The following is a 15,230-nucleotide window of genomic DNA, read 5'->3' as shown; positions in this document are numbered from 1 at the left end:
CCCCTAAGCTCCATATTTTCCACTTCTGCCCCACCACCACAGAAAGCACTGAGCTAGGCAGAAACACCTGCATTTTGGAGCAGCCTTAGTCCAAAAAAGAGATCACGTTTGCATGCAGCTTTATTAACTCAATTATTATTTTTATTTTTTACATTGTTTGAAAACTGATATGTGACACATTAATTAATGCCAAAATAGCATGCAAATTAGGCAAAAAAATAGGGATGACATTTTCCACTTGTAATTTTGCTTTAAATAAACCATTTTATTGTGTTCTTGAATCTAAACAGTCTTATATAAGCGCAATTGAATAATGATATATACTGTTTTACTGTACATTATTATTGAATTTGTGCGCCTATGGAACCTTTCTTCAAATGCGTGATTTTACGTAGGGCTCATTTAGTTAAACACTTCCCTATAAATGCGCTGGCCCGGAAATGTGTCGTCCTCTTCAAGTGATCAAACATGGCGGTGAGTGCAGGTTTTACGTATAAGGAGGCAAGATTTCGCGGGTTACCTTTTAAATCCACAATCATCAGCGTTATACGGCCAAAAACCCATTGTTTTTATAACCAGACATCAGTAGGTTAATGTGCACTATTGAAACAAAGTTGTATTACGCACAAAATATGCGTCCTTGCTTTTAGTTGAAGCGTATGTTGGGGAAAGTGACATGGCTGTTGAAGTCGAGGTTTCTCTCCGAATATGTTTCTCAGTACTTTGTTACAGTTGACGCGACATCGGTAGAACGTTAACATGCTAACAGTGAAAATATGAACATTCACGAAATTGTACAATTGACTGCAACATTGTAAACATGATACCTTAGCGAGGTGGCTAGTAGCAGCCGACGATAAGCCATAGGATATGCACCGGCATGTCCTGTTGGCAGGAATCTGGTTATTTAGCCAGGAAGTGAAACGCATTGAATCACGTTTTATATTTGTCAGTGTAAACATGTGTGGCTGCTTGGAAACGGCCTAAAGATCGCCAGTTGGGTATCTATTGACATTGACCAGGGTTTAATAGCTAGTTAATATCGACATGTTGCTATGTTGGCAACTAGCTAGCTGTCCAGCTTGGCTGCATAGCGGACAGCTGATGTACCTAGCGAAACATACGAAACGTAACTGTTAACCTCCCAGCCACCTAATGCCAACGTTTGATTTCAACAGGAACAGAGCGAGAAAAAGGAGAACCCCATGCGTGAGCTTCGCATCCGCAAGCTTTGTATGAACATCTGTGTTGGGGAGAGTGGTGACAGACTGACCCGTGCTGCTAAGGTGCTTGAGCAGCTCACAGGCCAGACCCCTGTCTTCTCCAAGGGTAGGTATCCTATGCCTGTTTTGTTTATGAACATCTGTGGCTGTGTGTTTGATGGTTACCCTGTTGATTGACCTGTTAGTGGAAAATGTTTGTGCTGAAGTCTTCCTCCCCCTGTACCCCTCAGCCCGCTACACTGTGCGATCGTTCGGCATCCGCAGAAATGAAAAGATTGCTGTCCACTGTACCGTCCGTGGAGCTAAGGCTGAGGAGATCCTGGAAAAGGGACTCAAGGTGAGTTTTCAATATTTTATACACTGTCCATTTACTACACCTATTTATTACAACCACAGCATGAGTGTTTTGGGATGTGGGTTTGTTGACTATGCAAAACTCTTAATCACCATTAATTTGCCAAGGGAATGTTTCTTTCTGACACCCTTTAGGGTAGGGCTTAGTATAGTTGTAACATTTACCCCTATTTGTATTTTCCTAGAGTTCTGTATACTTATGGTTAAGTTGAATCACTTGTGTTCATCCTCAGCCAATGGTGATTTTGATTTGGCAAGGTGTCAACTTAGACCATTGTCCACATTAGCAATGTATTTAGGCACATTGCCTAATGTTGCAACATGTTGCCCCTGCTACATGGAATACCTTGTTTCTTTCAAAGGTGCGTGAGTACGAGTTGAGGAAGAACAACTTCTCCGACACCGGCAACTTTGGCTTTGGCATCCAGGAACACATTGATCTGGGAATAAAGTACGACCCCAGCATCGGTATCTACGGACTGGACTTCTACGTCGTGAGTGGCTTCACATATTTTAGAATTATTTTTTAAAAGTTGATTTTACCTGCCAGTTGGGATACGATAGGTTTTTACATGTTTTCTAATCTGAACCACACTCTCTCTTTCACTCTTTGTTTTCAGGTTTTGGGCAGACCCGGTTTCAGCATTGCTGACAAGAAGCAGAAAACGGGCCGCATTGGTTTCAGGCACCGCATCCGCAAAGAGGAAGCCATGCGCTGGTTCCAGCAGAAGGTGTGTGGGTCCTCTTATACAGGGTGGGCAGTCATGCCTGCAGATTATTTGCTGTGTGTTGCCAATTAAGCAGTAACGCACTCCTGAGTCTACTAATCAACAATTTGGTCTTCAATGTTGACATTGATCATTTTGAATTGGCGGTTACCGTTTGGCTGAAATAAAAGCCTGCACTCAGTGCCCCCATGCAGGTATGATTGCCTTCTGTTGCTTGAATGCTGTTGGTAAGAACTCTGACTATTGTATAGTAAGGCTGAATGACCTGTGTAATATAAAATTGATGGCTTTTTTGTGTGCAGCTTGAGTAGACTTCCTTGCTAAGCATCTAATGGTTTCCTTTTTTTCCTTTCTTTAGTATGACGGTATCATCCTCCCCGGGAAGTAAAGAACCATCGTTGACCATGTTTATAACTGTAATAAAATGGAAAAATACCAGTGTTTGGTTCTGTGGTCATTGAAGTGATATGAATAATATGCTTTATGTTGAGTAATCCACATTTATAATTCTGCATAATAGGAAACTGTTGGCAATAACATGACTCAAAGGACAGACTGCGCTAATGGGTCTATATTCTGGGAAGAATGGAGCTTGCTCCTTACAAGCACATGTTAGTATGTTCTCTTAGTCTGCTCTCAAAATCAGAATACTAGGGGTCTGTTGAGAAGCTTTTGCCTCTGAAGCTCAAATTGTAATTATGCCATAAGAAGCTATTTAAAGGGGAAATGAATATAAAATCAGAAAGCATGATGGAGACAATGTATTTGATTTTGAGTGATTTGCCGTGTACTTCCCTAAGTGCAGCCAGTTGTATTGAACGGTTTGTGTATGTAATACTTGATGTTTCATTATTCTGGCACATGATGGCAGTATTGGCTCTTAAATAGAGTAGTCTGGGTGATTTGAGTTTGATACTATTTTTGGAGGTCACATGGCTCTTGAAATCATGAATTTAAGCAGCTGTCTCCTAGCTCTTCAGAATGCCTTTGGGAGAGTGTCGGAGACTAGTTGGTGCAGGCATGGAGGATTTTATGCTTCCAAATGCAGCTCTTTCATGCCATTTTAGAGAAAGTGGCAATATACAATGCAGAAATAGTTTCCTGGAGAATGTGACCACAAGTTACCTCCGAGGTTTGAAATAAACCGATCCACCAAAGCCCCATACACTACCCACCATTGTGACCTGTACGTTCTCGTTGGTTAGCTCTTGCTTCATACTTGTCGCCAAACCCACTGGCTACAGGTTATCTACAAGTCTCTGCTAGGTAAAGCCCCGCCTTATCACTGGTCACCATAGTAGCACGTGCTCCAGCAGGTATATCTCACTGGTCACCCCCAAAGCCAATTCCTCCTTTGGTCGTCTTTCCATCCAGTTCTCTGCTGCCCATGACTGGAACGAATTGCAAAAATCTCTGAAGCTGGAGACTCACATCTCCCTCACTAGCTTTAAGCACCAGCTGTCAGATCAGTTTACAGATCACTGCACCTGTTCATAGCAAATCTGTATACAGCCCATCTATCTACCTCATTCCCATACTGTATTTATTTATTTTGCTCCTTTGCACCCCAGTATCTCTACCTGCACATTCATCTTCTGCCGATCTACCATTCCAGTGTTTAATTGCTATATTGTAATTTCTTTGCCTCCATGGCCTATTTATTTTCTAAACTTACCTCATTTGCATTCACTGTATATAGACTTGTTTTCTTTTGTTCTACTGTATTGTTGGTTGCAGTTGCAAATGAGAACTTGTTCTCAACTAACCTACCTGGTTAAATAAAGGTGAAATAAAAAAGATCCTCTTAGGTCAGTTTGGCTTTATTCAGTGAAACACCAGGGTTACGTTGCCTCTGGAATTGCTTGTCTGGACAGACGATGGCTGTTTACACAAGCAGCCCTTTTCAGATATTTTTCTACTAATTGGTCAAAGATATGAATTGGTCTGCTTATGTAAATGCCAAAAGCACCAACACACACTTACCCTGTGCCAGCAACTCTCAGTAAGATGAATACAGAGTGATTCCTCCAATCAAATAAGCATAATTAGCATCCAAAAACATAGTTGAGTCCTCATTTACTTGACCCCTTTTTTTGCTAGGCAGGTTCCCATCTATGGGAGTTTTAGTGATTCCTGGTAGCTTTATTTACCTAGGCAAGTCAGTTAAGAACAAATTCTTATTTTCAATGACGGCCCAGGAACAGTGGGTTAAGTGCCTGTTCAGGGGCAGAACAACAGATTTGTACCTTGTCAGCTCAGGGATATGAATTTGCAACCTTTTGGTTACTAGTCCAACGCTCTAACCACTAGGCTACCCTAGTGGATGGAGATGGAGGTCGACAAACTCTATAACAAACACAGGTGAGCTGGAACCCATGGCCTAAATACAAAACATGACCTGAGCCAAATCTCTAAATGGTCACCCATTTCATTTCCGAATCAAAGGTCTGCTGTTTTGTTTCTGGTAGGTGGAAATTCTGAGGCCTGTGAATAGGTCAGGGTCACAGTTTGCTGGGCTATCGCCCTGACAGACATTCTCTACCTGTGTTTGTCAGTGGGTGACATTGTAATCATGTTATTTTGACCTCTAACATTGTCCACCTATACTACAGCAGTTACTGCAACTCTCACTTCATTGCACTTTAAAAAAAATATATTATGTATAATAAAACTTTTCTGAGCTAAACTACTTCAGACAAGCATACTTCACAGTACAGTTATACATATAGTATTATAAATACATATATTTGCTGTTTCTTTTAAATGAGAAATGTTTAACGTTTTGCTGAAAATCATATTGCAATATTTGTCATAAGATTGTATGACTTAATGTAGAACACCCAGACACTATCATTCACTCCAGGATGTTCACACACACACACAAAAACACACAAACGTAATCACCACAGTCGTTACATGTTCCACCTTACTAACTGCAATACATATTGTACACATACTGCAAATTGATTTAATTTACAGTCATATTCACATTCAACAACCACATAGGCCCCATTCCATTGAACTCCCTAATGTGCTGTTGTCATACCAGTATAGGAGTTAATTCACTCTGCCTTCCATCTTTAATTTTCCTTTCTTTACTGCTCTGTTCCTCTATCTACAGCTCTCTTCTCTCCTCCACCTCTATCACTCCTCCCTTCCATCTTCCTCTCTCTTTTATTTTATTTTTTAAAATCTCGCTCTTAGGCAGTGATGGACTGTGGGGCCACACTGCTCTCTCTCTGTGGCAGTTGCTGCTCCTCTTTGGTTGTTGGGGTGTTGCGGTGCTGTTGCCTGCGGGGGGTGTGGCGGGGTGGGAGGGTCAGGGTGCAGCAGGACACGCCCACAGTGGCCTCGGGCAGATTCTCCTCCATGGACCAGCTGTCAGTTGCCGGGGTGTACTTCTGCACGGCCGCCTTGTAGCGCTTCTCGGCCTCGTTCCAGCCACCCAGCAGGTACAGCTGTTCCCCGAGGAGCGACAGGCCTGCCGTGCTCACGCCGAGGGGCAGGGGGGAAGCCCGGCTCCACTCACCGTTCTCTGGGGAGAACACCTCCATGGACAGGACGTCCAAGCGGTCTCCGCTGGGGCCCAGCTGGCTACCACCCACCACGTACACCTTCCCTCCCAGGGTGGAGGAGCAGTGCCAGCCTCGGGGGGTCTCCAGGCTGGCCTTCTCACTCCAGGTGTCCGTCTCAATGTTGTAGCAGGCCACGGAGCGCGAGTAGGCGCAGTTGATGTAGCCGCCGGTCACCAGGATGTCTCCGGAGGGCAGCACGGCACTGGCGTGGCAGCAGCGTGGCATCTCCATGGGCGTCTTGAGCTGCCAGATGTTGGAGGAAGGCAGGTAGCTCTCGATGGTGGCCAGCAGGCCCTCCACGTTGCGGCCGCCAACAGCGTACAGGCGCCCGCCGGTGGCTACCAGGCTGAAGTGGGTGCGGCGCTGGCGCATGCTAGCCAGATGCAGCCAGGTGTTGAAGCGAGGGTCGTACCTGAGGAGGAAGAGATAAACAGTGATGAGTCAGAATATGAAGTTGTCTAAATTGAAATGAAATCTACACATAATCAATGAACACTCAAGTATGCTTTGCTGCCTTATAATATTTACTGTATGTTAAGGTCTGGACCTAGTCAGTGACTTTTCTCATGTGTGGGTGTTTGCTAATACATAAACTCAGCAAAAAAAGAAACGTTCCTTTTTCAGGACCCTGTCTTTCAAAGATAATCGAAATAGCTTCACAGATCTTCTTTGTAAAGGGTTTGAACACTGTTTCCCATGCTTGTTCAATGAACAATAAACAATTAATGAAAGGGCACCTGTGGAACGGTCGTTAAGACACTAACAGCTTACAGACGGTAGGCAATAAAGGTCACAGTTACGAAAACTAGGACACTAAAGAGTCCTTTCTACTGACTCTGAAAAACACCAAAAGAAAGATGTCTGGGTCCCTGCTCATCTGCGTGAATGTGCCTTGGGCATGCTGCACGGAGGCATGAGGACTGCAGATGTGGCCAGGGCAATAAATTGCAATGTCCGTACTATGAGACCCCTAAGACAGCGCTACAGGGAGACAGGACGGACAGTTGATCATCCTCGCAGTGGCAGACCACGTGTAACAACACCTGCACAGGATCGGTACATCTGAACATCACACCTGCGGGACAGATCCTGGATGGCAACAACAACACCAGGAACGCACAATCCCTCCATCAGTGCTCAGACTGTCCACAATAGCCTGAGAGAGGCTGGACTGAGGGCTTGTAGGCCTGTTATAAGGCAGGTCTTCACCAGATATCACCGGCAACAACGTTGCCTATGGGCACAAACCCATCGTCGCTGGACCAGACAGGACTGGCAAAAATGCTCTTCACTGACGAGTCGCGGTTTTGTCTCACCAGGGGTGATGGTCAGATTTTAGTTTATCGTCGAAGGAATGAGCGTTACACCGAGGCCTGTAATCTGGAGCGGAATCGATTTGGAGGTGGAGGGTCCGTCATGGTCTGGGGCTGTGTGTCACAGCATCATCGAACTGAGCTTGTCATTGCAGGCAATCTCAACGCTGTGCGTTACAGGGAAGAAATCCTCATCCCTCATCTGGTACCCTTCCTGCAGGCTCATCCTGAGATGACCCTCCAGCATGACAATGCCACCAGCCATACTGCTCGTTCTGTGTGTGATTTCCTGCAATACAGAAATGTCAGTGTTCTGCCATGGCCGGCGAAGAGCCTGGATCTCAGTCCCATTGAGCACGTCTGGGACCTGTTGGATCGGAGGGTGATTGCTAGGGCCATTCCCCCCAGAAATGTCAGGGAACTTGCAGGTGCCTTGGTGGAAGAGTGGGGTAACATCTCACAGCAAGAACTGGCAAATCTGGTGCAGTCCATGAGGAGGAGATGCACTGCAGTACCTAATGCAGCTGGTGGCCACACCAGATACTGACTGTTACTTTTGACCCCCCCCCCTTTGTTCAGGGACACATTATTCCATTTCTGTTAGTCACATGTCTGTGGAACTTGTTCAGTTTATGTCTCAGTTGTTGAATCTTCTGTTCATACAAATATTTACACATGTTAAGTTTGCTGAAAATAAACACAGTTGACAGCGAGAGGACGTTTCTTTTTTTGCTGTTGTTATACAGGATATCCATATACCTGCTGAGGGTGCTGACAGCGTGCTTGGCCTGGTTGCGTGCATCGTTCTGGTCCTCTCCTCCTGCCACGTACAGAAAGCCGTCCATCACAGCCACACACTGGTTGAAGCTCTTAGCGGGCAGCTGGGACAGGTGGCGCCAGGTGGCCGCACCCTCTCGTGGATCTCTCCACAGCACCTGGAAGGGAACCAACGTCAACAACGTAGCACTTCTCATTTCGGATAATAAGGTTGAATCATGGTGATTGGTGAAACAGTAGTATTCTAAAATGTTGGTTAACTTCTTCATCATGTCTTTGACCTCTGCCTAATGTTTAGCCCACCACAAGATCCGCCACACTCACCACTCTGCTCAGTGCCCGCTCGGTGATGGAGGGACGCCCCCCAACAGTCAGCAGGGTGGCCTGTCCTCCACGCACCTGCGTGCGACGAGACTGCAGCGTGTTCTGTTGGTGGGGCAGCAGGTGGTAGTTCATGGCATCCACTAGCAGGCGGTGGCAGTGAGGGTCCATCATCATCCTCGCCACGGGCTGGATCTCGCTGACCAGCTCGCTGGCAGGAATGGTCTCGAAGCGCACGTGGGACAGCAGCTCGGCGGCGTGCACCTGGCGCTTGGGGTCGAAGTCCAGCCACTTCATGGCCAACTGTGGTTGAATGAAACCAGAAATATACTTAGAATCCTATTCGATTCAGCTTATAAATACCGCTCCCTCTCTGCTTCCTTGCTATGTCTCTCATTCCTACTGGTATTGTGTATTAATAACCATACATACAGAGAGTTATACTGACTGAGTATTTCTATTCACAGTAGCCTGGCAAAGTGTCTGTGTACTAGGGTCATGTGGCTATATCATGTCCTTAACAGCTGGTCTGAGGATTGATTTAGGTTTCGCTCAAAATGGCTGTAGTTGGGGGTAGGGAATGAGGAGACCTGATCCCAAGTCAGTTATTACATGCAGAAAAGTAGGGTAAAGCAAGGTGAGCGGAGCTGACCTGGAAGGCGGTGACTTCAGATGGCAGCAGCAGGCTGTCCTCCTGGAGGAAGGCTGTGATCTGTTCCAGGGTCAGCTGGTTGAACAGGGGCGTCTCGGTGAACGCGACAAAGTTCTCCAGCACAAAGCGGCGGGCCGCATCGCGCACGGGGATCAGGCCGTAGGCGGCGCCGATGTTCCACACGTACACGCACGTCTGCACGTTCATCTCGGCCAGCAGGAAGTCCATGCACATCTGGAGCAGCTGGGGGATCTGGAGGGTGGCAGCGGCGGACACAGTGCAGCCGATGGTGTACAGGGACATGTGGACGCGGCCCAGGTAGGCGAAGGTGATCACGTTGGCCAGGCCTGAGAATAGGTGGAAAACATCATCGCTTTATTCATGTGTTTTTGTCTATTCATGTGGACTTTGACAGATACGTTTCCAAACAAGACTGTTCCTGCCTTTAAAAAATGTCAGCTATAGATGCTAGGCGGTTAAGTTTGAAACCTACCGAGGGGGGAGAGCGACGACAGCTCTAGACGCTTCATTCCGGGGTCCTTGGCCAGGATCTCCCGGAAGTACTGGCTGACGGAAGAAATGACCAGCTTGTGCACGTCGAAGGCCTTGGTCTTACAGGCCAGCTCCAGGTCAGTGAGGAAGCGCTCCTGGCGCATGCGGCTCAGCTCCTCCAGCAGGGCGTTGCCGTGGAGGGGGCGTGTCACTTCACAGCCCAGGCCCAGGCCCTTTTCTCCGGGCTTGATGATGGGAGGGGGCAGGGGGAGATTGAGGTGGTTGTGCTGCACAATATCCAGTGCAGCCATCTCCTCGATCTTCTTCACGCCCTCCACCACCACCACTCCTCCTCTTGTCATCTGAGTAGTAACAGTGCTCACCTGGGTGACAACTGGCTCCATGGCAATCTCCTTTGTACGATTGACCTTCCTCTTGGGGGCCATGGCGACGGCTACTTTAACAGTTGGGTTAAAGATTTTGGCTCTCGAGTTCTGACTGAAGCACTGAGGGATGAGGACAGACCAACTAATCAACAAATTGACAAAGCAGATTTTTTACTGAGTGTGGTAAGGGGGGCTTTCTTCATTGATAAACAACCACTGAAACACTGAGTGACTGTTGGACTAGCTATGTGTTCTCTGCTGCTAACAGAAGGGGAACAGATTGACAGACACCGGTGTGTAAGGATGGTGGGTAGGTGGGGTTGGTCAGTTTCAGTGCGACAGCACACAGGACCTGAAAAAGAGAAGTACTAAGTACCACAACATCAGAGAAAAAGGCCATGGCAAGAAAGTAACGACAAAAACTCTTTATCTCGCTCTCTATCACAGACAGAGTCTAAAAAAAGAGGGGTGTGTGATTGACAGCTGCAGGTTTCTGAGGGTGCTTCGGGTCAGGTTTATGGTTTATAGCAGCCACACACACAGGTGCTTGTATTCATACTCAAATACAGACTCCCACTATATTTCAGCAACAGAGAAACTGTGAATCTTAATCATGTTTTAAATGGTCCTATATAAAAATGTGAGAAACTTGAGGGGAGTTTTAGAAGGACACTTGAAAAATATACAGTATGGTCCTGTATTAGTCTCTTAGTTTTAAATTAGAAATGAAGTATAAACGTTGCTTATACACATGCTGGTTATTCAAGTTTCAAAGTGTCTCAATCATTACGACAAACTAAGCACACACTTGTAACACATACTTGGAAAAATACACACATCTCACTAGCTCAACATCCATGGCAACTTCAATTACAGATACACAGGCGCGCTCATGTCACCTAAAAATACACTAAGGGTAAAGCGAGTATAGCTTTGGATTACTACCCAGTAAACCACCTCTCTGGTTCCACACCCCATACCTGCCCTTCATCATATCCTCCCAGTGATTTGACACACTATACCTAAATTACTTTCATTCAGTGCTTATCACTTTGTAAATAAACACAGAAGGACAAGCTGGGACTGTGGCCTTTATAGATATAAAATACAAATTAAAATGATCATAGTGGGACAACCTAATCATGACTAACCCTTTGATTACAAGGGTACAGTGTCATTATCATCAACAGAGGACCAAAACCTGGAAATACTGCTGCTACTCTGTTCTTTTTTTACTCTTATTATCTATCCTGATGCCTAGTCCCTTTACCCTGCCTTCATGTAAATATCTACCTCAAGTACCTCGTACCTCTGCACATTGATCTGGTACTGCTCCTCCCTGTATATAGCCTCATTCTTGTTTATTTTAATCCTCCTGTTATTATTTAAATTGTTATTATTTTTAACTGCATTGTTGGGAAAGGACTCGTAAGTATTTCACGGTAATTTGTTGTAATGGAATTGACCCCTGGGTGTTCTACTCTGGCAAAGAGTCTCATTTTGCTTCATGTCTGTTTTGACATGTACAAATAGAAACAGAAATTCAACATGCTTTTTTTTTTTTTTTTACCTTGTGATATTCCTCTGCAGATTCATTTAAAAAAATGAAGTGGCAAGAAAGGAGATAATATGTATATGTTTTGTGTGAAAGGACATTTGTTTCTCTCTCAAAAAACCATGGAGATTTTTCACTCCATGCTGCTGATGTTCTCGGTAAACGTTATACCTTTCCATGGCCAAAGTCAGAGTAAACAACATGTCAAAGTGCAGGTGCTTTCCACCACGTGTGTTATGAAAATACATACATGGAGATCCTGTCGGAGATTGACCCCCAGCCAAGGTTATTTATGTCCAGACTGTTGTTTACAGATCACCTACAGAAGCAGTGGATATGGGTCACCAATCATCCTTGACCTATCAAAGGGGTGTACATCTCCTCAATATATGAAGTACCCGTTTTAAGAGATAGTAATTTCATTGAATAAATAGATGTGCTGCTATTTCTGGTTCCTGTGACGAAGTCTGATGTTGTTCTATTGTTGTGTCTATCTGCCATGGGGCGTCCAGTATGGGAGATGACGCAGCAGCTGTGACTCCCACCAACCGTTGTTACAGCTATTTGTAGAGGGTTAATGTGCTATGTGAAGGTTATTTTCATTTGATGTAATCATGTCACATTGTTAGCTACATTTCTAGAACCTTGCTGAATATTCTAAGACCTTTGCAAATGTCTTCCTTTGGTGGTCAGGTTCTTGCCCACCAGCGGAGAAGTTTTAAGAAAGTGGTCTCAGAAATATCAGGTTCTTTCTTACATAAGCAGCCTCTACTTGTGTTGTTGACGTTTCAGTGGATGCTTATCTTCACTTGCACTTCTCAAGAAGGCCTGGCCAGGCAACAATTTAGGTCAAACTGTCAGGGATCACTTTCCCCATCATTCCGATAGTTATCATCCCACTGGGCACACACTGGAACCAACTTGGAATAGAATTGATGTCTGTGCCCAGTGGAATCTCTGGTGCAGACCAGCTATAGGTCAGTAATGGTAGGTTATAATTTTGGCACCCAGAATAAATCTTGAGCAAGCGGTGGCCTCTGGCCATCTACTCGATTTTGGCGAGTCTGTCACAAGATATTATTAGTGGTACAGTACATCACTGGTCACTGCTGTTTCATCTCTTTTGCGGTGTGTTGCGACATCCAACTAGGTGGCTAGTCACACCCGCCCTTTGGCATGTAACTAACTATCTCCCAGTGTCAGCTCTCTCTCATATGACACCGACAACAGCTGCTGTCCTGTCCCCCTCTCCATATGGGGGGGAACACAGCCCAGTCACATGCATCATCCACTGCACTGACCGGGGATATTTGAAAACATCAAGTTCAGAGAGAATGAGTAGGAGGGGAGTGAGAGTGGCAGAGAATCTAATACAGTATGCATGTGAATCTTTGTGAAAAAAAGTATGTAAGCTAGTTGAGGTCTGAGGCAGAGCTTAATGTTGGGAGGTTATGGTGTAAATGTTCATTGGTTGCTGTTTGGGGGTTTAGCCTGGGTTTCTGTATAGCACTTTGTGACATCTGCTGATGTAAAAAGGGCCTTATAAATAAATGTGATTGATTGAGTGTACTTCTCAAATGTGTATTGGAGTGACCGAGTGTGCCATAACCTCCGTACGGAAAAGATGTCTTTGTCGAGGATGATGAGGGTCAGAGTTGGTAGGAAACAGGACAATAATGTGAAGGAAGGATGAACTACCAGATCCTATGAAAAACATCATATGGGATAGGCTAGGAACAGACAGAACATCTTATGAAGCCAAAGAAAAAGGAGGACAGAAATGAAAAGGGGGCATGAACATAAGGAAAATAGCAGAGATGGATCAAAATTGACAGGAAAGATTTTGGAACGTGGTAGAGGTAGCTGAGTAGGTGACACCGTGACAAAACAAAAACAAAGCCTGAAAGAATTATCATTAGCACTAACACCACCTGTTGTTTAACAGTGTTGATGCAAAATTGGGCTCCTGGGTGGCGCAGCGGCCTAAGGCACTGCATCTCAGACCCTGGTTCGATCCTGGGCTATATCACAACCGGACGTGATTTGGAGTCCTATTGTGCGGCGCACATTTGGACACGTGTCCTCCGGGTTAGGGTTTGGCCGGGGTAGGCCGTCATTGTAAATATGAATTTGTTCTTAAGTGTCTTGCGTGGTTAAATAAAATCTCAAAGCCCAGAACTCTGTGCGGTACACAAAGTCATCATGCGTCCGACTCCCACCTCCCCCAGTGTCAGAATTCCTTTGCCTATCGTCAGAGATTATTTATAGATGCTGAGCAACACTGTGCCTTTGAGGCTATAGCTCGTATGCATCCTGCTATCAACTTGGCCTCACATGAACTGTTTGTGAGTGTGAGTGAAAGAAAATGCAACTTCAGATTCTACATAGTGTGTAATTGATGCTATAGTCAATGTGATTACATCCATTATTTTAGGTGATGAAATGTTTGATATGGTTCTTATTTGGGTATGTCTTTCATGCCAATGTCTGCACACTTGTAGTTTGTATTATTGGCAATGGTTAAGTTGTAAGGTTCTGGTGAAATACAAGAGCGCAGCAGTGCAACTTCTAATGTCAACATATTACTTAATATATATAAATGCTTTATGATTAGGATAGGCTATCTCATCAAGTCGGATAAATCATGAGTCGAAGAATCATGCAAATAGTTATAGAAAAATACAGTCAATATGTTTTACCTGTCTCTCCACCCACTTTCCTCTCACTCTTCTTCCTTTTCTTTCTTTGTTTCTTGGCTTTCTTTCACTTGGTTGATTTTCTCTCACAGGTTGTTCTCTCTTCCTCTGTCCCTCCGTCCTCTGTCTGTCTTTCAGTGAACTGTGGTTCAGTGTTTGAGCGAGTCGGGGTCCAACCAAGTCTATGAAATGAGACCCCCTCCCTCCCTAATTTCCAGCTCACACCACCTACAACTCCAAATGCAGGCACCCCCTCCCTCCCCACCAAAAATACTCCATATGTGGCCAGCCCTCTGCCATCCACCCCCTTCAGCCACTAGGCTGAGCAGACTATGCCAATATGCTGTGCTCAAGTTTCTGTTGTCTCACAGTCTATCTCTCTGTGTGTGTGTGTGTGTGTGTGTGTGTGTGTGTGTGTGTGTGTGTGTGTGTGTGTGTGTGTGTGTGTGTGTGTGTGTGTGTGTGTGTGTGTGTGTGTGTGTGTGTGTGTGTGTGTGTGTGTGTGTGTGTGTGTGTGTGTGTGTGTGTGTGTGCTATTTTAACAAAGTAGTGGATAAACTTGATGGGGTTGTTGATGCACCGGATGTTGTAGAGATTCTATCAACAAGAAAGGAGGCATGCACTATGATACTGACAACAACATAATTGTATTGCTTATTAATACATTAGCATCTGAATATCAGTATTGTAAAGGCAATAACTAATGATGGCAAAAATATATGATAAAAACTGTAAGATGTAACATTTATATAGGGCCATATCAGTATATTATCACCAATATCATTGAGGTCAAAAAGGATTTTTTTATTTTTTATTTTTTTATTTCACCTTTATTTAACCAGGTAGGCTAGTTGAGAACAAGTTCTCATTTGCAACTGCGACCTGGCCAACATAAAGCATAGCAGTGTGAACAGACAACACAGAGTTACACATGGAGTAAACAATTAACAAGTCAATAACACAGTAGAAAAAAAAGGGGGAGTCTATATACAATGTGTGCAAAAGGCATGAGGTAGGCGAATAATTACAATTTTGCAGATTAACACTGGAGTGATAAATGATCAGATGGTCATGTACAGGTAGAGATATTGGTGTGCAAAAGAGCAGAAAAGTAAATAAATAAAAACAGTATGGGGATGAGGTAGGTAAAAATGGGTG

The 15,230-nt window shown here is 44.8% G+C and overlaps 2 protein-coding genes across 2 annotated transcripts; one reads left to right on the top strand and one right to left on the bottom strand.

The window, feature by feature from the left end:
- Nucleotides 1-367: 367 nt before the first annotated feature.
- Nucleotides 368-2,743, top strand: LOC118398254 (60S ribosomal protein L11-like). The gene is made up of 6 exons (XM_035793415.1): nt 368-474; nt 1,179-1,329; nt 1,454-1,560; nt 1,940-2,071; nt 2,198-2,308; nt 2,664-2,743. Exons 1-6 carry the CDS (start codon nt 469-471, stop codon nt 2,691-2,693), a joined length of 537 nt encoding a protein of 178 aa, XP_035649308.1. The 5' UTR covers nt 368-468; the 3' UTR covers nt 2,694-2,743.
- A 1,366-nt stretch (nt 2,744-4,109) lies between these two features.
- LOC118398253 (kelch-like protein 31) lies at nt 4,110-14,239 on the bottom strand. Its single transcript, XM_035793414.2, has 6 exons — nt 14,076-14,239; nt 9,437-9,941; nt 8,944-9,290; nt 8,295-8,594; nt 7,953-8,128; nt 4,110-6,292 (listed from the first exon to the last, which is right to left on the bottom strand). Exons 2-6 carry the CDS (start codon nt 9,879-9,881, stop codon nt 5,506-5,508), a joined length of 2,055 nt encoding a protein of 684 aa, XP_035649307.2. The 5' UTR covers nt 9,882-9,941; nt 14,076-14,239; the 3' UTR covers nt 4,110-5,505.
- Nucleotides 14,240-15,230: the final 991 nt, after the last annotated feature.

The sequence above is a fragment of the Oncorhynchus keta genome, chromosome 19, assembly GCF_023373465.1.
Source record: "Oncorhynchus keta strain PuntledgeMale-10-30-2019 chromosome 19, Oket_V2, whole genome shotgun sequence".
NCBI lineage: Eukaryota > Metazoa > Chordata > Actinopteri > Salmoniformes > Salmonidae > Oncorhynchus > Oncorhynchus keta.
Note: the sequence above shows the minus strand (reverse complement) of the source record. Positions and strands in the feature narration are given on the sequence as shown.

Bases quoted from the DNA above. Each gene is read 5' to 3' on its own strand.
- LOC118398253 (XM_035793414.2), bottom strand. From the start codon at position 9,881: ATGGCCCCCAAGAGGAAGGTCAATCGTACAAAGGAGATTGCCATGGAG. The intron at 9,291-9,436 runs GTAGGTTTCAAA...ACCTATTCTCAG, and splicing joins GTCGTCGCTCTCCCCCCTCG to GCCTGGCCAACGTGATCACC. The intron at 8,595-8,943 runs GTCAGCTCCGCT...ATTCAACCACAG, and splicing joins CTGAAGTCACCGCCTTCCAG to TTGGCCATGAAGTGGCTGGA.
- LOC118398254 (XM_035793415.1), top strand. The intron at 1,561-1,939 runs GTGAGTTTTCAA...TTTCTTTCAAAG, and splicing joins TCCTGGAAAAGGGACTCAAG to GTGCGTGAGTACGAGTTGAG. The intron at 2,072-2,197 runs GTGAGTGGCTTC...CTTTGTTTTCAG, and splicing joins ACGGACTGGACTTCTACGTC to GTTTTGGGCAGACCCGGTTT.